This window comes from Dermacentor albipictus, chromosome 6, assembly GCF_038994185.2.
Source record: "Dermacentor albipictus isolate Rhodes 1998 colony chromosome 6, USDA_Dalb.pri_finalv2, whole genome shotgun sequence".
Lineage (NCBI taxonomy): Eukaryota > Metazoa > Arthropoda > Arachnida > Ixodida > Ixodidae > Dermacentor > Dermacentor albipictus.
The window spans coordinates 112,299,913-112,325,451 of NC_091826.1; the positions used below are offsets into that span (position 1 = coordinate 112,299,913).

Consider the following 25,539-nt stretch of genomic DNA (forward strand, 5'->3'; position numbering starts at 1 on the left):
TATCGATCTCGTATAGACAAGCATTGCTCTATTTGTGAAAGCATGATCTGAATGTTTGACAAGGTGACCATGAACCTAATTTTTTAGACCAATAAAAATACTTGAAACTTTTTGTGCACACACTTGACTTTTGTTTTCTATTCTTTTTTCATGAACACTGCTGTCACTACCGTATATGAAGGTATTAAATTTTGCCATGTAGTACCACAGGAATGTTGTGTCATTTGATGTACTGAATGTCATCATTACATACAGATAGCATTAAATTTTCATTATTTAGCAGGGCTACTATGTGCCTCCTTTTAGTACAAAATAAACAACGGTCACCATTCACCAGACATCTCGCAAGGTATTTCAGCAGCTCCAGAAAAAATGCCTACCCAAAGCTACCTTTTTCACCAGCACTCCCACTTTTCCCTCAAGAAAATTGCAAGAAACTGTCTGCATAAAAACCCGTACATCTCAGTAGTGCCTTGGCGAACAAAGTTTCCTTACTCAGGTGGACATTGGTAAAGCAGGCACAGCTGTTCCCTTTTTCGTTTTGTTTTTGCTTACATGCAAACACTTACGAAAAGAACGACGACGGGGACTGGTGCTCGAGTTGTGTGCAGAAACCCACGAAGCATCCAGGATGCGAGATTCTGCCCCCTCCTGCAATAAAAGAAAATGGCTGTTTTTATAAAATAAACAGTAAACTGTTGTTCTTTGGCACCAAAAAGCCAGTTAACGCAATGGAATTGAAGTAACGCCATCCTTCCTTCACTAAGTCATGTCAGGGTGTCTACCAAGTTGACATTTCCAAATTCCCTGAGTTTTCCAGGTTTTCCCTGAGCACCTTTGCGAAATTCCCTGAATGAGTCAGATCTTTGTTTTATGTCAAGACAGGCCGACACCACGTTGCCCGATGCTGTCACTCTCTAGTAAGCATGCTGAAACAAAAAAAAAGACTTAATCCAGTTTGAATAGTAAGGAGTAATATATATTTTATTTAAAAAGAAAACAGAAGGAAGGTGTTAGTAAAATGCACAGCGAAAGAAATGGTAAAGCCCATTCCAAATTGAGTCGAACATTTTCAAATACGAATGAAAAGGAGATGCATACATAAGTACATATTTTTTTAATATCAGCTATTTCTATCAACTGATAGCAAGCTCATCTGTATGAGGTCCTGAACTTTGTCACAACTAAGGTTCTCTCTCAGCAGCTGGGAAGTCAACCTCAACTGTCCTGACATACTCTCAGCCCGTACACAACATCTCAGTGTTGGGTTTCACTGCGTAAACAATTTATTTTGGTTTGGATGAGGGACACCTGTGTCTCAGCATCAGCCATCACTTAGTTTTTTTAGCTCAAGCTCCTTCAAAAAGGTGGCGGCACCCTTCCTTTCCCGTTAATTCCTCAGTGCGTCGGTCCTTTCTGTTCTCATCCTCCTACCACGCTTTCACCACATGGATCATCTGAAGCATCCTCTTGGTCAGTTGTACAGTCAACATTTGATTTCTTGGACTTCCGAGGGGCCGCAAAAAAAAAAATTGAAAAAAACGGGCAGTCTGAAAAAAATTAATGCATGTCTTTAACTGCCTTTAAGGGCTAAAATTACCACAGGCACGTCTCAAAAAGCTCTGAAGGCCTGCCAGTACGCTTTTTAGGCATATCAGGGCTTGTACTGTGACAGAAGACGACGTGCACGCATGTGTAATTAAGTAATGTATACTGTGTCCCGCGACAATTGCCCCCTTCCCACGCTTGTTATGCTTCACCGTCTAACATTAGTGTACCGAGGCGAAGCTAACTTTCGCAGACTGGCATTACGCAACGCGCTGTGCTCTGCGAGCTTCAAAGCCAATCGCTAGGATTACAAAGGCGGAGTCGGTGCCATTGGTGATAGCGGCGAATTCTTTCAATGAAAAACACGGTACCGCACGGCAAGAAGCTTAATAGCGAACATAGAAGCAGCTAGGCCTGACGTTGCCGCGGTGGTGGTTACGGATTTGCCTGCGAGAGTGCCGGTTCGAGGCGGCGAGATAATCAAAATAGCGGCGGTGGCGGCTTTGATTAATGCCATTTCAGACCTGCAGTCGGGGCAATATACATTGACTATATGGAGTACGTGGTGGTGCCGCAAAACCGTGCAAATTATCGGGCATGTCCGAAAAATCGGGCGTCTAGAAAATCGGTCGTTAACTACTCTGGCAATACATCGTGCCGATGACACGGCGTCAATAATGATTCGTTGCGATTCCTCTGTTACTGGAGCTAGCATTAACACGACTTTCGTTCCCTTTCAATAAAGTTACAGCTAATTTTCCCTGATGGAAGCACAAATTCCCTGAGTTTTCCCTGAGTTTTTCCAGACTGTTCAAATTCCCTGAGAATTCCCGGTTTTCCCGGTTGGTAGACACCCTGCATGTCTGCTATGAAAGATAAATACTACAATGCCCATTTATAATGTAGTTGAAGCAAGGCGCATACATTTGAAACAAAATCGCACAACCTGTGGGCAGCTTGACCTTCTACAGCTGTTGGGGAACCAATGAATGACCATAACAGTCACAAGTATGATTCGCGCGGCTTATATTGAATGTCATTGCATACAAGCCATCTTCTCATGCTTTCTCAAGCTGTCCACATGCACTTGCACAGGATGCCACTGTGCGGTGTATAAACAAGCATTGGAAGTGCGTGTGTATTGACTGCATCTCTTGTACTGTCCCAGTTTGCTGTAACCTAATGAACTAAAGCTGCCTGCGGGCTCACTTGAGTTCTAACAAGTCCTGTAGACAGAAGTAGTGCTCCAAGGCCCAAATGTGTGAAAGAGGCTGGTGTTGACATTCTCTGTCAATAATGTATCCCAGTGTAGTGGCACCAGCCCTCGCCAGCAAAATGATCTGCGCGGCAGGTAGCGGTGCCAGCCCTCACTGGTACATACAACAATGTGCGCGTTAGCTAGCAGTGCCAGTGCACCGACTATTTACTTCAGACCATGGTGTACGAATACTTCTTACACCGTGCTCCAGAAAATCAGACACCTGTGCATGCTCTTTCCTTCTTTTTCCTCTCCGTCACAGAGGCGGTCTGCACCTCCTGCACTGGCCCACTGCAGTACCTTAGAGAGTGAATAAACACACTATAGCATGGATTTCCCGTCTCGGGCCCCTTCCTTCACAAGGGCCCTACTATTGGCGACACGATTTTTCCATGAACCCTATTAACGTAGAACCACCTTCGCCGCCACTGACGAAGACAGGACACCAACGCAAAGCTGCAATGGAGTTGCAGTTCTAGCTTTCACCGATCACCTCCCAGCAGCAGAAATTTCATCACATCATCAGCTCGCTCCCATCAACAGCCGCAGAAGAGGTAGCGGATATAGTAACCACATTCCGCAACAATCCACCGGCACAGCCCTACAATGACCTCAAGGTAGCCCTGCTCCAAAGAACAGCTGCTTCGGGCAGGACGAGGATCCAGCAGTAGCTCTTCACAGAGGAGCCCGGTGACAAACGGCCAAGCCAGCTCTTGTGGCACATGCTACAGCTGCTTGGCACCAGTGTTCAGACCATAGTGCTGTGCTACACGAGCTGTTCCTTTAATGCTTACCATCGCACAAGCAAACGGTGCTGGCCACAGCCACAGCTATGGACGTGACATCTCTGACTGCGTTAGCCGACAAAGTGATGGAGGTAGCTACACCACACCTCTTGGTTGCCTCCGTAAGCACTACCTTGCAGTCTGCGCCACCGGCCACCCCTGTCGCGACTCCTCAGCTGGCCACCCTGCACCTACCACTGCTGCTCCCACCAAGGTTGATTGCCTTTGTGCCCGGCTCAAGCAACTCATCGCGGCACCTACTCACCCGGAGCCGCCAACATAGACGCTCCTCAGCATCTCGCCATCGCGGACAGGGTGAACAAAGTGAGTCCGTGGGTCCACGAATGTGCTTTTATCATCCCCGCTTCGGCGCCAACGCCCGCCACTGCCTCTTGCCATGCACCTGGACAGAAAACCGGCCGGCCAACAGCTAGCGGCGACGGGTGGTCAGTGCCAAGAAGCATGTCGCCCATTTCACGTCGTCGACCGAACCACCAGACAAAAATTTATCGACACTCAGGCGAGCGTTCTCCCAGACAATAAAGCAGAAAGTGCTTCCCCTGCAACATCCTATCGGCAAGCAGTGAATGGAACACGCACTCCTGTGCCCAGGCAACATTCCCCCGCGCTCAACCTAGGACTTTGAAGAATCTTCCACTGGGTGTTTTTGGTCGCTGACGTTGGATCTGCCATTATTGGTGCTGACTTTCTAACCAAACACAGACTTCTCGTTGATGTCAAGAGGAAGTGCCTCCTTGACTGCACAACCAACCTATCCATTCAGGGCATTGCTATGTGCACAACTGCTGATGTGGCGACCTCATGCACTACAGCAGTTGCTAAGGAGTTGTTTGCAGCTCTGATCAAAGAATTTCCCAAGCTAATATCACTGCCGGACTGGACTCAACCAGTCAGCCATGACATTCGGCATCATATAGCCTCAAAACCACCTGCGTTCTCTAGCCCACGACCCCTGGCTCCCGACAAACTCAAAGTCGCTCGTGCAGAATTTGAACCCATGTTGGAGCTTGGCATCATCAGACCCCCCTCTAGCAGATGGGTATCTCCCTTCCACCTTGTCCACAAGAAGTCAGAAGACCAGAGACCATGCAGAGACTACCGGTTCCTGAATACCAAGACCCTTCCGGACCGGTGCCCACTGCCAAACATACAAGACTTCACTTCTGCTCTGCATGGTGCAACCATATTTTCCAAAATTAATCTGGTTACAGCCTACCACCAAATTCACGTCGCAGAAGACATCCCCAAAACAGCAATCGCCACACCATTCGAACTGTTCAAGTTCTTAAGAATGCCATTCGGACTTCACAATGCTGTGTAGACCTCCCAGCGTTTTATCGATTCCATCGTATGTGGCCTTCCCTTCGTATTTGCATATGTGGACATTTTCATAGCAAGCTCATTGCTTGAAGAGCACTTTCAACACCTCCGCCAACTTTTTCAACGACATTCCGCAAATGGCGTAGGCATCAACACCGAAAAGAGAGTTCAGATTGCAAGCCCTCGAATTTCTCGGCATCCCTTGGACACCAAGGGCATCCACCCACTCCCTGACAAAGTGCGAGCCATCATCGAGTTACCCAAGCTCACTTCAGCCACGGAGCTCTACCAGTTTCTCGGCCTTGTAAACTTTTACCGCCACTCTATCAGAAACTGCGCCACGCTACTGGAACCCCTCGACCGCATGGCAAGAACTTGGTGAAAGCACTACCCTGGGACACTGCGGCGGATGACACCTCTAATGCCACAAAGCGTGCCTTGGCCAATGCCACTCGTCCACCCAACCCCGGACTGTCTGCTTGTGCTCATGACAGACGCTTTCAACTTTCAGCTTGGAGGTCAGTGGCGCATGGCAACTTCTCGCCTTCTCAAAACGAATGACTCCTGCACAGACCCAGTCTAGCGTTATCGGCTGCGAACTTCTTGCCATGTACTGGCAGTACGTCATTTCCGCCACCTACTTGAGGGCAGGGTGTTCACCATTTTCACGGATCACAAGCCTCTCACCGATTTAATTAGCCATTCCACTTCCCTATAAACACCACGGGAAGTGCGACAACTAGCCTACATTTCCAAATTCACAACGGACATCCGACACATCAGTGGTGTTGACAACAGTCTGGCTGACGCTCTCAGTCGCGTCGATGCAGTCACCCGCAGTCGTACGAAAACATCAACGTGTCCTCGTTTCCCTTCGATCTGCAAAAACTTGCGACAGCACAAGCAAAGTGATTCAAAGCTGTCACATCTACACACAGGGCAAATGTCTCAAGCTCAACACAGTCCCCATTGAAGACGTACCTATTGTATGCAGCACCTCTACAGGTACACCGAGACCCTTTTTGCCCGTGCTTTTCCGATAGAATATCTTGATTTCTTGCACACCCTTTCACACCCTGGAATCCGGGCTACACAAAAGTTCGTCAAATCCCACTTTGTCTGGTCCCACATGAACACAGACATTCGCGACTGGGTCCACGCCTGTGCACCAAGTCAGCAAGCGAAAGTGCACCGCTACCCTGTTCCCCAAGCCCAACGTTTCCTGCAGCCCAACCAGCACTTCGCAGTAGTTCACGTCGACGTCGTTGGCCCTCTTCCCTCTTGTCAAGGCCACCGCTATTTATTGACGTGTGGACCACTTCACCCGATAGCCAGAGGCAATGCTGATTTCCGACATCACAGCAGCTACTGTTGCCGCAGCCTTCGTATCAAATTGCATGGCTCAGTTCAGCTGTCCTGCAACCACTGTCATGGAGCGCGACATCAGTTTGAGTTGCTTTTCACCGAGCTCCTCAGGCTGCTCGGAACAGCGAGGCTACCAGCTGCTTTTGATCATCCTCAAACAAACGGACTTGTAGAGCATTTCCATCACCACCTCAAAGCAGCACTCACAGCACACGGTCTCTCTTCCAGATGGGTCGAGGCTCTTCCTCTCACGCTACTCGGCATCCGCTCCACATTCAAGAATGACCTTTCGTGCACCTGCACCGAGCTCGTTTATGGCGCCCCTCTGTCTACCAGCAGAATTCTTTGAACCCACAGAAGCTGTTATCTCTCCCTCACCAAGCGAATATGTCGACAAGCTCCGAGATGTTCTTCGTGATCTCCAACCACAGCCAATGCAATCCTACCCACGCACTGCATACGTGACCACAGACCTCAACACAGCGAAGCATGTTTTTGTGCGCTATGGCCCTGTGCGCAGTCCTCTCCAGCACCATTATATCGGCCCCTTCCATGTTCATGAACGCCGTTCTACCTCTGCTGTCGACATGAATGGGACAAGAGACGCAATAGCACTCGAGCGGCTCATGCCAGCCTACAACGACTGCCCCGTTTTCTCTGTTTCAGCCTCTGAACAGCTGGCGCCCGAAGGCCTTCCTACTTATTACCAGGCATCCCTGCTCATTGCGTGCATTGGCACCCCAGCTGTACGCACAGCCTGGAAACACTGTTGGCGAGTGGAGCCATATAGGAGCAACACAGGGGCTCCGAGATCAACGACTACACTTGTTGTGGAGCCCATGTTTGTCGTGTCAATTCACATGCAGAGCTCACTGTTTTCCGGTGTTTTTCTTGCCGTACTCATGTGTTTTTGTATGTGCATGTCATGCACACAGCTGGTGAAAAGTTAAACCTCGATATAACGAAGATGGCACAATCGGCCCTTCACTTCATTATATCAAAATTTTCTTGTAGAGTTGACTTCTGTGACTGACAGTACTGGTTGATTTAAATATAAGGCAGAGAAAACACCGAAACATGCCGGTGATTCACTTGCCGCAGTACAACCATGTGGTGAAGCATACCAAGCATGGAGGAGGGGGGGGGGGGGAGGAGAATATCACTGTTACAGAACATAGCACGTGCTCCTTAGTTTACGCATGCACATGCACCATCTCTGGTCGCAACACAAGCACCTACAAGCCTAAGAAGTTTACCAGCAGGCCTTCAGAGTTTTACGAAGACCCCCCACTTTTGCTGGCTTTAAACTTACCACAACTTAGAGTACTTTCATCTTACTGACTTCCTTTCCCAAAACACAGATGTTCTTTTTTTGCTTCTCTGTGCATGGCGAGTGCAATAATTAAGGAACGCGACACAATTCAGGTATAATTAAAGGCAAAACAATTGCTCAAATCACCACAGCAACGTCAGAAACAGCTCTGACTGGTTGCCAGTAAGCTTACAGGCGCCTAGGTGTTCGTAGTGTCACCACATACTGCATATGCGTCCCTGTATAATTAACAAATGCGTACTTTGTCCCGTGACGGTGACCCCTTTCTATTCTTGGTATACTTCATCGCTAACATGGCTATATTGAGGCGAAGCTGACCAGCAAACTTCGAGTTATCCCACTAAAACCAATTTCGAGATTGAGATAATGGGTTTGGGCCCAGAGAAGTGTATGGGAGCCAGTCGGAAACTCCGGTCGATGTAGAGTTAGCCAAAAAATCAACACTTTCATACAAGTAAGTACAGCTGCCTATAGATTTTATTACCTGGAAGGGGTGTTAAATTTTCTGAACTATCAGATCATTAGCGAAAAACTAAATTCAATGACACTAAGGTTGCAGTTTCGCCCGAAAGGCGAAGCACTGATACCAATATCAAAGTGACAACACTACACAAAGTAACATTCATAGTTTTGCTGGCTGTAAAAATTGTAAACATTTGCTTATTAATTAAATTATAGTGAGTATGCCTCACACATGCACAGGCAAACGTGAAAACATCTCACTCGATGACTGAACATGACTGCAGGTGTCATGAAGAATGCAAATAGAGGGAATAGTTCTACTGCCTCTCTGAAACTTGATATGCGACTGCCAGCACTATGCACAAGTGAAGACAGTGCACGGCCCCACGCGCTTGACCACGTTACTGCACACCCACCTCCTCCACCTCACATGCGCAGGAAAGCGGCACACACCAAACCACCATGTTTGTCTGCTAACGCTCGCATGCACAAGAGGGAGGCTAGCATGGGGAGGTGTGTAAAGCTCGGCACGTATTTTGCTTGCCAGGCAGGATCCCTTGGCACACCGATGCCACTAGGGACGCTGTTGCAGAAAGCGCTGTGTCATGAGTAACTACTTAAGAGGAAAAAACGAAATCAGGAAAGAAAGAATTTATGATAACTCAAAGGGAAGCTCGTTACTTTTCAAAGTGAGACCAGGGGCCGTATTCTGTAGCGGTTCGCTTTGGAACCGGTTCAGTCTGGCTGTTACGTCTGGATTACGTCACTTGGAGAAAAAGCGGAACAGGGCGGCGTGAGGGGAACCAATCAACGAGCAGCAGCCTGCCAGAAGATCACGTCATCATTTTTGTTTGTACTTGGGGGAGGGTATAGCAATTGAAGGAAGTTGCTGGTTTGATAAAAAACATTGGTTGGTATAGAACACTTGCAAATGTAATTTTCAGTAATAAATGTGAGCTTGCGGCACAGACGGCTATTGGGAGTTGTAATTTTATTTGTGTTTTCTTATTTAGTCGCTAGGTGGTGTGCCATACGTTATGCAAACAGCTTGCCTCGCTTTGTTTACGTTTTGGACCTGTTCGCACGCCGAAACCGAAACGATGTCGTCGCACAAAAACTGCACAAAAAGGTGGCTGGGTCCTCATGTTTCAGCGAGGCAGCGAGAAGTACTCGTTTCATTTGTCGAGGAGTACCCCGACCTAGCAAAGGCGTCGTGTGTGTTGGGCCAGCAGCTGACGGCGGCTTTCTGCTGCGCCGTGTATGGGACTCTAATCCATCCTTTTTCTTTGCCCACAACCGTAATGGGCTTGGCGACGGCTGTAATGATACGGCTGACCGAAGGCTGCGACAGTGCAATCGCTTCATTCCCGACGCACTGGAAAGCTCCCGGTGGCAAAAAACCACTGCGCGCACAGCATTTTAATCGTAGTGTCGACACGACAAAATCTTTGAGGTCCGAGATGTTCTTCCAGCTTATCGCAAAGATGTCGCGCTATGTCTTTGGAGAGCCTAAAATGCCATCGAAACTCTTCTTCGGCCATGCCGAACACGTCGCGTCGCTGCCTCTCATCGCGTCGTTTTCTTTCGGCGCTCGCCAGCAGCACAACCAAGGGAGCCGCCATTGCCGTCTCTGTCTCGTCTTGTCTAGGTGCCGGCTCGTCAGCTGGCGCGAGACTAGCCGGCAGCCACGGTTGCCCAAGCAACCCTCGACATCATGCTCGCCACCGCGCGACCCTGGAGCGAACCACATCTCTGCCGTTCCTCTCGTAGCAGGGAATCAGTTCCTTTCCAGATGATTGGCAACCTGCGTGACGTCAACAAAATTTGTCGTCCCGCCCACCAGGGATGACGACAACGAAGCGCCGACCAATGGCAACAGCCAGACCGAACCAGTTCCAAAGCGAACCGCTACAGAATACGGCCACAGGATGCCTTAGAACATGCACTTATAAAGTGAGGTACAACAAGGAATAGGAAGCATGTGCTTGCTGCGGTAAAGCTAGGGAAACAATGGAGCATGCTTTGTTAGAATATGAAGATATCTGCCGAACGGTCAATTGAGGCACCTCTGGCCTCCTTGAAGCCCTTGGGTTCAGTGTGAGCAGGGGAATAGTAAACATGTTCACAATAGAAATTAGTAAGAAGTGATTGGAAGATTGGTGGAAACGACAAAAAACAGACGTACAAAATCAAAGTTCGCAACAGGGGGTCAGAAAATTTGGTTGTGCAAGTTTTTTTTTTCTTTTCGTTTTTAATCTAGGTAGGACATTAGGCAATATAATGACAAGAGCTTGGTGGCACAACCCACCAGGCCATTCCAAATGGAACGCTTGCAGCATCCATCCATCCATCCATGCAGGCAGCTTGTTCATTTTTCGAGCCTTGAATAGTGAGTAAAGGCTTTGTGGCCCAACGGCCCAAGTGTTGCCAAGCTCTTTTGCTTAGTGGGTACCCCCACTGTGGGGGCGAGTGCCACACCTGAAAGCTCACTGCGCACAGGCTAGGGAAATGGCGGAGACCAATGCAGCACTGCTCTCTGACACGTCACATCCACATTAGCTGTGCACCTTTTTCCAGCTTCCTTGTACAAGATATTTCCTTCGATTTTCAAGGTAGCTATCCGTTTCTCTTTTTTTCCATGTTTCACAGGAATGGGAATATGCCGGGCGGGCACCTTCACAGTTCACACAGTGGAGTGTGCTGCAACAGTTGTCGTAGGGGTGGTCTTTGCCACCACAATTCACACAGGTGAGTCGACCTCGGCAGCTTTGCAAGCCATGGCCGCATTTCTAGCACTTGAAACACTAACAAGGGTTAGGAATGCAAGGTCGGACATGGATTTTAGTACAACCTGTCTCGAGCTTGTCTGTTAGCACACTAGAAGCAAATGTAATGATCAGATGCTTTGTTGAAATTTCGCTGTCTTGCCCAATTTTTTCTAATAAGTCCACATCTGAGATCTTGCCTCAAACTGTTCAGGGAATTATGCGAGGTCATTGTTATTTGAATGGCAGCAAAGGCCGAGTTTCGCAAGCTTTTCATGTTGCGGCTTGTCACAAAACTCAAGGAAGAGGTCGCCACTTGCTATCTTTCTAGCTTTATAGCCTCGTCCAATGGCATCTGTTAGGGATTTAGATAAAAGAAAAGGTGACATAGCTCTTACTGATATTTCAGGTTTATCGCCGTGGGCTACTTAACATCTTACTCATTGGCTTAATTCAGCGATTATAAAATTTTGTAAATGCCGGTTGATCCAGCCCTTGGCAACCTTTATACAGTTACTATTAGCTTACTGCCAGGCCTTTGCACTCACTAGACATGTCATCTAGGAAATCCAATGCATAGCATTCCATGGTTTACAAGGTTATCGATTTATATTGTAGATGGACAAACCTCAAGGAGGGGGTAACCACTTGCCATCTTTCTAGCTTTAAAGCCTGGTCCGATGGTGTCCGTTAGGGATTTAGAAAAAAGAAAAGATGACATAGCTTTTACTGTTTTTTTATTTTCAGGTTTATCGCTGTGGATAACATGGTATCGTGAAAAAGGTTCTTTGTGTTAAACAAAAAAGTTCAGGAAACCTTCAGTGCGTACACACTGAGCAGCGGTACGATCAGGTAGCAAAGGGAAAGATGCTCTATGCATGTTGGATGTAGTTGCTTAGGCAGTAACGGCAGCCACCCACTATGGATGGAGCCCAACAAGAGGACACTACAAGCTTGACAGAGCAATGACTGGCACACGCCAGCTATGCATCACTGCTATAACCCAATGCACCATACTCAGGGTTGGATACACTGCACCAGGTTAACGCAAGCCGCCTGGTAGAGACCGAAAAAAATGGGAAAGAAAGGAGATGACAGGAAAGAAAAGGTAAGTTGATAGGAAAGCAATAGATTGAGAAAAGGGACAGAAAATGCCAGCCACCAGTTCCGCCTGGAGAGTCAGTCCAGAGGTGCCATCTCCATGAAGTCGAGGCCGAAGAGGTGTGTTGCCTCTGCTGAGGGGCCTTAAATGTCCAAGCACTTGGCATTAGCTCAACCTCCCAAGATCCCCTTCTTCCAGGACACAGCTAGGCACAGTAAGGTCTAATGTACCAAAAGCCTGCTGACACAGACGTCCCTGCGAGCTGCGCACTTTGGTAGAATACCAGACAAATGTGGTGCATGCGCATGCATCATATAAGCTCAAATTACTGTCTTGTTGACTAACCTGGAACACGTCACCAGGTGAGAGAGCCATGTTGGCAGCATCTTTGGGGCTGGTTGGTAACCTGCCAGCTGCAAGGTTTGAATAGCAAAGAATAAAGTACCATCATCACCTTGAATATACTAATAGCATGAAAGTCCACAAACATGCACTATTTGAATTGAAAGTTAAGATTAAATATTGATAAACGAATGAAACATTCAACTCGTCACAAAACGTAAAGGGATGGCACGAGAAAACGAACAGCATTGTAGCTTGAGTGCGCCTGCAGTCCCATAAATAAACTTGGTGCAAAGGCACAGAGTCAAACAAGAGCTTGCACAGTTTCATCCACACATGAAGAAATGGGAACAGTTACTGTAGACAAAATGACAAAACGAAAATCACAGTCAAAGCACAACCTTAACAGCCAAGCATGAGAGTTCTAAGCTGGGCTTGTTGGTTTACACTCACACGCAGGTAATACTGGGTTTGAATCCTAGTGACGCCGAAAAACCCACCGGATTTTCTAGTGAGCAAGTATGTACCTTGGCCTGGCACTTTGCTACTTGTACGTGTTGTCATATCAAAAGGGCCTCTACTGATAATTCTAGTTGTGATTTCTGGGCACCCCTTGCTCAACAGTGGAGGGCCTTTGTGCAGAGCATCTGCCGCAGCTGTGGCAGGCTTACCAGAGCTGCTGCCAGGTACAAGCACTTTCCGAGCCACGTACTCAGCCATTAGGAACTCGAATGCTTGGAAAGGTATTTGTTCCCAACTAGAAGGTGTACCATCTATCTAATAGGTGCTTTGGGATGCTATATGAGAAATCATCACCACACAAACTGCCAAGAACCCCCTTTTACGGGTTTTTGCTGTGCCCATAGCTTTCGACAGAATTTGCATATCCCAAGCTCCTCTCCCAAGACTACTTACCCCAGAAAAAAGTCGAGTACCAGGCCGGGGGTACACCCATGCCCATTTGCATAACCGGTGGGATAATAGTGGAAGAGTAAAAAGAATGCAATTACTTCATGCTTTGCATAATTAATAGTGGTGTTAAATGAGTCAAGATTTTGACCCTCCTCTGTAGGCAAGTGCCAAGATATGTTCTTTCCTGTCATTAAGTGGCATACTGTCATTCATTTCAAAAGGTTAATACAGTTGAAGAACAGCATTCTACCAGTCCAGTCTTTTTTCTTTTTTCTCTGCACTCTTTTCCAGTTTTCCTTATGCACAGGAATGTGTGTCTAAAGTTCAACTAGCACAACTTTGTGCCTTAAATAAGTAACAGTAAAACAGAGCTTGACAAGTGGTTAGGTTGAGATTAACAAAGGTGCGCCAGCCCTGCAAGAGCAAGTCAAAATACCGGGTCAGCTCACTAATGCTGTTGATCAAGTGCACCCGCATGCATTCCTCACTCGGTTCTTAGCGTCTGAAGCCCAAAGGACAACAAATAACGAGGCCCAGGAAAGCATAAGAAAAAATGAACCATTTTTAATTGAAACATACACATAATTCAGAAGATGAACTAGGCATTGTGGCACCATCCAACTCAATAGTGCATTGCTTCTTGTTATGTTAATAGGACGTGCCAAATGCAACAACAAATTTCTTTCCCAGATTCTCTTGCATGAGTAAATACAGTATTGAGGCTCGGCACAGCTGAGTTCGGCTACCGGGCTCTCACCCAGGCAACCTTCATTCACAAAGACAACCGCCTTCTCTGTGTTCAAAATGCACTCACATTGGCCAGGGTCAAGGTGAATCTGGGTGGTCGGCACATCACCTTTGCACAGGAAGACAGAAAAGTGAAGGGAAATAAATATGTGCAATTGCTTGCCAGTGAAAGTTTCGAAGTGACGAAAGGGATTACCAATGCGTGCAACTCTTACACACAAACTGCGTTGTTCAGAGGCAAGAACATGCATGCACACCCTTAGGTAAAACAAAACCAGCTGCCCATTGTTGCAATCGCTCAACAGGCCACATGACGCATGAATGTGCCAAGTGTACAAGCAAGGTGAGGTGCAGCTGCAAAGACAGCTCACGACACACATGCTCTCATTAGCTTGCATGAAACATGGGGACACACTGCCAGCAAATTCATGCATACATTAGGTGCCTCAGCAAAAAGATGGAGTGCGCTTAGTAGAATGATGTGCAGCACCTTAATTGCATGGGATGACTGGCATATGCAGCAGCGGGAACTGTTTTTGTCTGCGTTTACAGTCTGTTCTGCACAGACGAGTGTATTAACAATTTGTGTGCATGTGTTGCACATGCACACATGCTGTGTGTGTGCACCATGTTCATACTAGCAGCAGAACATAGAACACTGTCGGCACTCCACAATGAAGAGGATTGAGTGGAGTAAGAGGGTATGTTGACTTGGTTTCTTTGCCGTCTTACAGTAGAGGCAACTGCGTAGCTGCCATCTCATATACTGTAGACGTGGATGTTTTAACATGCTGTAATCAATGCAATACTGTGCAGCCATCCAAGCACATGAAACGTGAGCCGAGTGTAAGAAACGCTCTACTAGAAATGTCGTTTTCCCATGAAGCAACACCACTCCTCACTCATTAGATCATAGCAGGACAAACATACACACATAGGGAAAGACAATGAGTATGTGACATGATTAAAGAGTGCAAAATAAGACCCGCAGGGTGTCTACCAAGTTGACATTTCCAAATTCCCCGAGTTTTCCAGGTTTTCCCTCGGCACATTTGCGAAATTCCCTGAATGAGCCAGAACTTTGCTTTATGTCAAGACAGGCTGACACCACGTTGCCCGATGCTGTCCCTCTCTAGTAAGCATGCTGAAACAAAAAAATGACTTAATCCAGTTTGAATAGTAAGGAGTAATATCTATTTTATTTAAAAAGAAAACAGAAGGAAGGTGTTAGTAAAATGCACAGCGAAAGAAATGGTAAAGCCCATTCCAAATTGAGTCGAACATTTTCAAATACGAATGAAAAGGAGATGCATACATAAGTAAATATTTAAGATCAGCTATTTCGATCAACTGATAGCAAGCTCATCTGTATGTGGTCCTGAACTTTGTCACAACTAAGGTTCTCTCTCAGCAGCTGGGAAGTCAACCTCAACTGTCCTGACATACTCTCAGCCCGTACACAACATCTTAGTGTTGGGTTTCACTGCCTAAACAATTTATTTTGGTTTGGATGAGGGACACCTGTGTCTCAGCGTCAGCCAACACTTAGTTTTTTTAGCTCAAGCTCCTTCAAAAAGGCGGCGGCACCCTTCCTTTCCCGTTAATTCCTCAGTGCATCGGTCCTTTCTGTTCTCATCCTCCTTCTACCACGCTTTCACCACATGGATCATCTGAAACATCCTCTTGGTCAGTTGTACAGTCAACATTTGATTTTTCGGACTTCCGAGGGGCCGCAAAAAAAATTGAAAAAAAAAAACGGCCAGTCTGAAAAAATTAATGCATGCCTTTAACTGCCTTTAAGGGCTAAAATTACCACAGGCACGTCTGAAAAAGCACTGAAGGCCTGCCAGTACCCTTATTAGGCATATCAGGGCTTGTACTGTGACAGGAGACGGGGTGCACGCATGGGTAATTAAGGAATACATACTATGTCCCGTGACAATTGCCCCCTTCCCACGCTTGTTATGCTTCACAACCTAACATTAATGTACTGAGGCGAAGCTAACTTTCGGAGACTGGCATTACGCAACGCGCTGTGCGCTGCGAGCTTCAAAGCCAATCGCGAGGATTACAAAGGCGGAGTCGGTGCCATTGGTGATAGCGGCGAATTCTTTCAATGAAAAACACGGCACCGCACGGCAAGAAGCTTAATAGTGAACATAGAAGCAGCTAGGCCTAACGTTGCCACGGTGGTGGTTACGGCTGCCAGCGGATCTGCCTGCGAGAGTGCTGGTTCGAGGCGGCGAGATAATCAAAATAGCGGCGGTGGCGGCTTTGATGCCATTTCAGACCTGTAGTCAGGGCAATATACATTGAGTATATGGAGTACGCGGTGGTGCCGTAAAACCGTGCAAATTATCGGGCATGTCCGAAAAATCGGGCGTCTAGAAAATCGGTCGTTAACTACTCTGGCAATACGTAGTGTCGATGACACGGCGTCAATGACGATTCTTTGCGATTCCTCTGTTACTGGAGCCAGCATTAACACGACTTTCGTTCCCTTTCACTAAAGTTACAGCTAATTTTCCCTGTTAGAAGCACAAATTCCCTGAGTTTTCCCTGAGTTTTTCCAGACTGTTCAAATTCCCTGAGAATTCCCGGTTTTCCCGGTTTTCACGGTTGGTAGACACCCTGGACCCGGCATGAGAGAAAAGGGTAGACACAACAGCTAGTTCCATGATTACTATGGACTAAAAAGAGTACACTGACACGTGTACTTATCTCTCTCAGCTGACCGCTTTTCACCATCTAACAAATGTTATCTATGCTTCTATTCACTGTCTGCCACCGAACCTTGTGCAATCTGACTGTATGCACGATGTGAATAGTGTACTTTCTGGAAGACACGTGGGCACCAGCAATTACTCTGGAACATTCGATGACTCGCGTATAAAAACAGACACGCTTGACCCGCTGATCAAATTTTTGCCAACCGCCGATTGCGTTTGCTGCTATTATCAGGATGTCTACCAAGTTGACATTTCCAAATTCCCCAAGTTTTCCAGGTTTTCCCTGAGGGCCTTTGCAAAATTCCCTGAGTGATGCAGAACTGTTTTATGTCAAGACGAGCTGAAACCATATTGCCCGATGCGGTCACTCTCTAGTAAACATATAAAAAAATTTAAGAAATACGACTTAATCCAATTTGAATGTTACTCAAGAATAGAATAGAAGGGAGGGGTTAGTAAAATGCACAGCAAATAAAATATTTCCGAAAAAAATTGCAAATCAAGTCGAACGTTCTGAAGTACGAATAAAAAAAGACGCATACAAAAGCAAACATTTTCGAATATGAGCTATTTCTATCAACTGATAGCAAGCTCAGTGGTACGAGGTCTGAACTTTGTCACAATTGAGATTCTCTCTTGAAGGAGTACTGACACAAAAATTTGAAGTCGAGATAACTTGTGAGATCGATTTAGTGGGTCACACACACATCGTGTGTAAAATATCAGCGGCGAATATCGCTTAGAACATATTTAAAATCAATTTTAAAGTACGTGCGCGCAGCCAACCGTAAAACAGAGCACCTCGCGACATTGACATCACCCGGGTCTGTAAATAGCCAAGAAAACGCTACGTCATGTGGCTACGTCACGAATTTTCGTTGGCTGCCATGCGGCTTTACACGTTCTCTTTACACGTGCTCGCCGTCGCCGGCCACAATATCCGAGTCGCTGCTCTCCAGTGGGTCAAATTGAAAGTGATTGGCCACGTCTAATACGGCGGCGGCTCCCACATGCAGGAAATCGTTGCCGCTGGACGACGAAAACGAGGACGACGATGACAATGATGGCGAGGACATGGCAAGCCACGTGCAGGCGTAGCAGACGACTAGCAACACGAAGCTCGCGTGCCGTCGCGCCGCATGCTGGCTGCGCGGCAGAGCATACGTCATGGCTTTTTGCGAACACGTGACCACTTTGTTTACACTCCCGGTGGACCGTTTCGTTGCTCTCTGAAACCGAAACTTGGACTGGTCGCTACAAAAAAGACTGCAGATAATTACCTGTCGTGCTCTGAAGTAAATGAGGTCTCGTGCCGTGATTACTGGGTCATTAACTACTTATTAAAGCAGAAAAAACCACATGGATTTTTTTTGTGTCAGTACTCCTTTAACAGCTCGTAAGTCAACCTCAACAGTTCTGAAATACTCTCAGCCAGCGCACGACGCCTCATTGTTGTGTTTCACTGCTTCAAAGAGCTTATTTCAGTTTGGATGAGGGACAATTGCAACTCGGCATCAGCCAACACTTTGTTTCTTGAGCTCAAGCTCCTTCAAAACGGTGGCAGCAGGCTTCCTTTCCCGTTCATTCCTCAATGCGTAGGTGCTTTCTGTTCTTGTACTCCTTCCGTCACTCGTTCACCTCACAGACCATTTGAAGCATCTTCTTGGTCAGTTGCACAGTCCATGTTCTAGTTTTGTAACTCCTTAGGGGCCGCGAAAACGTCAGAAAAATCGGCCAGTTGGAAAAAAATAAATGCATGTTATTTACTGCCCTTAAGGGCTCAAGCCGACACAGGCACATTCGAAAACGCTCTGAAGGCCTGTCGATATGCGTATTAGGCATATCGGTGCTCGTACTGCGACAGGAAATATGGGGTGCACACGTGTATAATTAAGGAATACATACTGTGTCCCATGGCAATAGCCCCTTCCCACGCTTGTTACGCTTCACTGCGATACTTTTGCATGTGCTTCACCAAGTAACATTCCTGTACAGAGGCGAAGCTGACTTTCGGGAACCAGCATTATGCAACGCACCATGCTTTGCAAGCTTCTAAGCCAATCGCGAGGATCGCAAAGGCGGAGCCAGTGCCATTGCTGAAAGCAGCGAATTCTCTCAATAAAAAACACGGCACCCAATGGCAAGAAGCTTCATAGCGACCGTCGAAACAGCTAGGCCTAGCGTTGCCGCAGCGGTGGCTACGGCTGCCAGCGGATCTGCGTGCGAGAGCGCCTGTTTCAGGTGGCGAGGTAATCAAAATGGCAGCAGTGGTGGCTTTGATTAATGCCATTTCGGACCTGCGTCACGGCAGAACGTCCAGAAAATCGGACGGCAACAAGTTCTTGCCTCCGAAATTTCAGACGTTCTAATAGATTGACTCTATGATGTACGTGGTGGTGCCGCAAAGCCGTCCAAATTATCGGGAATCCGGAAAGTCGGTCGTTGACTATACACTGGCAACTCCTGCAGCCGACGACAGGACGTCAAAGACAATTCATTACGATTCCTGTTTTGCTCGAGCGAGCATTACCGCGACTTTCAACCCTTTCAATAAAATTACAGCTAATTTTCCCTGATAGAGGCCGCAAATTCCCAGAGTTTTCCCCGAGTTTTTCCAGACTACTCAAAATCCCTGAGAATTCCCGGTTTTCCCAGTTGGCAGACACCCTGATCATTCTTTGGGTGTAGCATGTTTTTGAGAGCACAGGTTCGCCCAATAAAACACTAGTTTCTTCATTCACAGGTTCGATGCTTTTTTCACTGTCACTATGTGACATCTCGACTGCACGGAGGACAAACTGAAGTGATACTGACAAGCATCAGCCCAGAGTTCAGGCATTAACAAGAGCACAACAATTGCATACATCGAGGAAATTGTGGAAACTAGCAATGCATTTTCCTCTCTGGTTCTGCTGCATCTACCTCAATGACCGTAGTTCCCGAACCAGACTGACATAAATCTAAGTCTCCTTATGAGTAGGCAGCAAAAGCTCAAAAGTATTTTCAGATGATACAAAGACAACTTTTTGACCTCATCGAGGATTCGACAAATACCCGTTGCAAGGCATTACTTAACCGAAGAATCAGCTGGACCACTCCTACAGAGCCCTTCGTTTCGACACGAGAACATGAAGCTATAGACCCTTGCGCTGTTTACAAACATAGGCCGTGGACGACTTCTGGTTTTGCTCACTGACGTACCCCACTAAATCTAGCAAGCAAGAAAAGCATTGGCCACTATATCCAGTAGCAGCAGTGTGTTAAAATCTAGGCCCGCAGATTTTCAACACTTTTTCTCTGTACATAACGACAATTTTACAAGTCAAGATTACCGCAAGTAATACAAGAAATTTTATGTATTAATCTTAAGGTGTAATGCACATGTCTTATCTCAAAACTTAAAAATAGACTTTCCACTGAGTGGAAGAACTTAAAAACACGCTTTGTCTTCCGGCGCAGCAGATTGATGAGGCCCATGATAGGAAGTTTCTTGGGGCTGCTCTTTCGCTGCTGTTATTGCACGAGTGAAAGTGTCTATAAGGCAACAAGTCGACGAAATGCTGTGCAACGACATCATCCAACCATAGGAAAGTCTATGGGCGTCACCTGTGGTCTTGGTGAAGAAAAAGGATGGAAACCTGTGTTTCTGCGTCGATTATCACCAGTTGAACAAGATCACAAAGAAGGATGTACACCCCCTCCCACGTATAGTTGACGCATTGGATCGGCTCTGCAATGTGAAGTACTTCTCGTACTTCACGTACCTCACATACTGAAGTACTTCTCAGCACCTGCAACATTCCAGCATGTGATGGACACGGTGTTAGCAGGGTTGAAGTGGCAGACCTGTCTTGCTTACTTGGATGATGTCGCCTTTGCGGGAAATTTCGACCATCGCCTTAGGTGGCTTGCGACAATACTGGAAGCCATCAAGTCATCAGGGCTCACTCTGAAGCCGGAAAAGTACCGCTTCGCTTACGACGAGCTTTTGTTTTTTCGGCCCCGTCCTCAACAAATCCACAGAAGACAGCTGCCATCACTAACTTCCCATGGCTCACCGAAAGGAAGGGAGTGCACAGATTCCTTGGCTTGTGTGCCTATTCCAGACGCTTCAGACGAAACCACACATCGATTCTAAATGGGAAGCGCCGCAAGCCGAAGCCTTCCAAGGGCTTGAACAGCGCCTGCAGTCACCACCAGTGCATGCCCACTTCGACGCCGACACCGAAATCCACACCAATGCAAGTAGCCTAGGCCTCGGCGCCATCCTAGTCCAAATGAAAGATGAATTTGAAAGGGTCATTGCTTGCGCCAGTCATGCACTATCAGAAGTGGAAGTCAATTCTACAATGGAAAAGGAATACCTTGCCATCATTAGGGCTACCACGAAATTCTGCCCTTACCTTTATGGCAGGCCCTCTAAAGTCGTAAGCGACCACCACGCCTTGTGTTGGCTGGCAAATTTAAAGGATCAAGATGCCTCGCGCAATGGAGTCTGCGACTCCAGGAATTTGACATAATCGTCGTCCACAAATCCAGACGGAAGCACTTTGACACCGACTGCCTATCACGTGCCCCCATCGACCCGCGGCCGCAAGACAAGGACAATGACGGCACCTTCCTAGGAACAATAAGCAAAGAAGATTTCGCTGGACTGCAACGAGCAGGCCTGTAGCTAAAAAAACCTCAAGTATTTGGAAGGCAACATTGACGTTGTCCCTAGGGCATTGATGTCCTTGTAAGAAAGAGCTTCTCCCCAGTCTGTGCAAACTTCCTCCTCATTGTGCCAGCAGCACTCTGGTCAGAAGTCCTGCACACCCTGCACAACGATAGGTCAGCAGGGCACCTCGGATTCTCCTGTACGCTCTCAAAAATACAACAGAAGTACTATTGGCTGCACCGGACTGACAACGTCGCCCATTCCGTCGAGACATGCCAAGACTGCCAGAGATGCAAGATAGCATCGTCAAGGCCAGCGGTGTTACTACAGCAGATCAAGCCTCCTTGCCAACCATTTCAGCAGATAGAGATGGATTTGTTAGAGGCCTTTCCGACCTCAACATTTGGAAACTAGGGGATCGTCATGGCTACCGACTACCTTACCTGCTACGCCGAAACGAAAGCTCTGACAAAAGGTAGTGTGGCAGATGTCGCTAAATTCTTCGTCGAGAACATCCTGCTGCAACAGGATGCCCCAGAAGTCTTCATCGCCGACAGAGGAGTGGCCTTCCCTGCAGAGCTCACCCAAGCTATTTTGCAATACAGCCAGAGCAAGCCACAGGAAGTCTACTGCTTACCATCCACAGACTAATGGTCTTACGGAGTGGCTGAAGAAGGCCCTCGCCAACATACTTGCAATGTACGTTAACATCGAGCACAAGACGTAGGATGCCGTCCTGCCGTACGTAAGTTTCGCTTACAACACGGTGGTGCAAGCAACAATGCTGGTTTACGGCATTAAGCTGGTTTACGGCAGGAACCCCCGCCTGCATGTATCGGGAGTTTCTCAAATGTTATCAATGGTTCTATCGGCTGTCTGTTGTCACTGAACGTTGTGTAATCTGCTTGTATGCGTGACGCGAATGGTGTAGTACTTACTGGAAGACATGCAGGCACCAGCGATTACTCTGGAACATTCAATGACTCATGTATAAAAGCTGAGGCGCTTGACCCGTGATCAGACTTTCGAGGATTGCCGACTGTGTTCGCCGCTACCGTTGTACTTTGAGTGTGGCCTATTGTGGAGGGCACAGGTTAGCCCAATAAAACACTAGTTTCTTAATCCACAGTTTTGCTGCTTTCTTCCCCGTCGCTACTATGTGACAATATACACTGTCCACTCTGCTTCTGTACATGCTCCCTCTATGAAGTTTAAAAGGCCACTTGGCATTGCCTGTTGTCGATCGCATGCACGGTCATGCAAAGGAGATTGAACCACTTTACACTTATAAAAAAAAATGAACGGCCTTAGAAAGCATTTAAGACAACATTTACTATGGTGTCGCATGTCTTTCTTTTGTTGTTGATAAAGAAAATGTAAACAAAATCTGGGGCCAAAATGCGAACATACCAAAACAACTTTATTACAGTATTTACCCGAACCTAACATGCATCTTTTTTTCTAGAAAATGGGTCGGACAATCATCTCTGTTGAGGTCGGATACCAAACCAAAACCACATCCGCAGCATTCACAACAGCCTACCATCATAGGCGTCAAGACGCAGTGTCATCACCATCACAAGATGGTGACAGCAAATTTTCATGAAGGTAGCAGTGGGTTAATTTTGTGCTTGACTACCATCAGTGGTATTTCCAGTCAATTACTTTGGGAGACACTTTCAGTTTTATGAGATTTCATGTGACTTGGCACCTGATAGGTTGGCATATAAGGTTGGCAGTGTCATAAAATCTCAAAGTGATCGTAGTAGCATCTATAAAAGAGGTCACTCAAGAATACTGCCGCCATGTTTGGCACCTTTGGCCAAGATGTGCAAATGGCAAAGAGTGCACATCACTTATATTATGAAAGCTCACTAAAAGAAAATCCATTTTTTGTGAAGGTAAATTTTCTTTTATAAATCGGGGGCACGTTACATTAAGGCACACTATTGTTTACTGCAGTCTAGTGAAAAATTGGGTGCACATTAAATTCGGGGGCGCGATAGATGCGCATACACAAGGCACACCGTAGTCAGGAACCCCAGATTATATTTTGGTCACCTGGGTTTCTCTAAAATGGACCTGAACCTAAGTGCACAAGTGTTCTCACATTTCGCCCCACGAAATTTGACTGCCACCTGTGGTATTGAGCCCGCCATAGCCACTGGGCTATTGGCACAGGTACTGTGTTGGTGGCGCCTCAAGGGGCACGAGTTCCCACAACTTTCATAACCAAATTTGTGGATGTTGATTAGTGCACACCAATTTTGAACATGTGGTCAACTTGCATTCCCGTCAGATAGACACTGAGGTTTCAACCACCAAAAGTTGACAAACAAGTACTCGCCTTCAACTACCTTTGCGTCAATATACCAGGAGGGCAGCCAAATGTACGTCAAAAGAAATTTTAACAATTTTAGCAGCACTGCAGAACAAAGAGTGCACAAAGATTAAAGAACCTGTTTTGCTTTTATCTTAGACTACATCCAGTGTCATAAAATGCTGTCAATTATACCTGTAATTCAATGCAAATCAAACATGCTTCCAAATTAATATTCCCTGAACATTTATGAATGCCTCTTGAGGCCTTCGAATATGGTCGAATGTGAAAAGCACACTGAACTAACCACCGTCAAATTACCGAAATTTGACTGTACTAAGAGGTTTATACTCACTTTATTACACCCTTTGCTACTAGTTTGCCGTTTTTTTTTTGTTTTTTTCCAGATCCCACAGCAACCTTTGGGATACGAGACGCATCACTGCAAAAGGCTCCGAATTCTGAATCCACCAGGTTCAACATACGTTGAAATCATGGCACATGCGTAGCATTTCCGTCTTCCACCCAGCTTTAAGTGTGGCCACTGTCACCAGAAAACGACTGCACAAGAGTGCAAAGTCGGACTACTTGGTTGAACAACATTACCAGAACAACAGTACAGCAACAGGATCAATGAAGGACAAAACAACAAACGCCCTGTGTCGTCACGTTGTGAATTGAAATGCAATAGCTGTGGCATCTGCATTATTCTATGGTTTCCTAGAACTTCAGTTGTCCAGAAAAAAAAAGAAAAAAAAAGAAGGATAGATGACCAGAGCGGAAAAATTTAGTGTGTGGTGCACACAAATAGCGGAAGTGTCACTTTCCTAGGTATGTGGCATGGGGGAGGCGGACAACTGCTGTCAAAGGCAATAAATATGTTCAAGCATAATCTTAATCATGTAAGGAGACTACAATTCAAAAGCAAAGAAAAGTAATTCCAAATGGAAAGCTCCAATATGGCCTCACAGTAATCAACAAAAAGTGAAAAGTGGAAATGTCCTGGCAATCTCAATTATCCATGTGTTTGCAAGCTGCAGTGTCAAGCAGACTAATTTTTCTGCTCCGGTCACAATTGCTAATCTCTTTCCCAGAGGACCTGTCCCCCTTTTCCAAACTCAAGAAAATGTCTGTATAAGCAGAGTTCGCTGGAAATGATAAAAAATGCATGCCAAACCACAAGTTTTTCTTGACCACTCACCATTTGGTGTCGAAGCCATCACAAGATCACCAGCAGCCTCCGCATCTGAAAGATGCGGCACAGGAAAGCTGTGTCAAAGCTTGCATGCTTATTACTGTTGAACAAAAAACAGCAGAAAATCCTTTGCAGATGTATGCTAATCACAGCAGAATATACATTGTGGACAGTGAAGCAGTATACCCGAGTTCTCACAGCCTTCGAAAGCACAAGGGCAGTTTGCTGGCTGTTCTTATGATCCATCACCAACGATGCCTGCACATTCTCACCAACACTCTGGTCATACAGCTGCTTCAGGAATCCCAAGCAGACTGCTATGCTGGCTGCCCTTTGCCACTGCAGCCGTAAAAGCTGCCAGCTGACCAACATGGCACCAGCAAAGCATCTCGCATGGAAGAAAAATAACAGACTACTAGCTAAAAAAAACACAAAGAAGGTGTATTTGTGTGAGGCATACGCAAGGTAACCTATTTTATAACCATTGATAATCAAATTTCGAAGCAAAACTTCAAGGTTATGACGCAGTTGCATTATTGATACTAAGCACACCACCGCATGCCAGCCTTCATTTGATGAGAAAAGCTGTGGAACTCCCATTGAGAGCTTTGCTGTAAACTGTAGAATCCAAGCAAAAAAAACATGGGCAGAGTCTTGAATATCCTAGCAGGTTCA

General features: G+C 46.6%; 1 protein-coding gene across 3 annotated transcripts in view; it reads right to left on the bottom strand.

Annotated features, from left to right (window-relative positions):
* The window catches only part of LOC135913310 (protein NEDD1-like), a 98,151-nt gene that overhangs the window by 23,974 nt on the left and 48,638 nt on the right, over positions 1-25,539 (bottom strand). For 2 of the 3 annotated variants that reach the window (XM_070541261.1, XM_070541262.1), the window contains exons 8-11: positions 24,871-24,915; positions 14,028-14,069; positions 12,305-12,381; positions 570-651 (exon numbers count right to left, since the gene is read on the bottom strand). In XM_070541261.1, coding sequence (XP_070397362.1) covers positions 570-651; positions 12,305-12,381; positions 14,028-14,069; positions 24,871-24,915 — 246 coding nt within the window. The remainder of the gene's footprint in view (positions 1-569; positions 652-12,304; positions 12,382-14,027; positions 14,070-24,870; positions 24,916-25,539) is intronic. The other variant, XM_065445904.2, reaches the window with a different exon arrangement.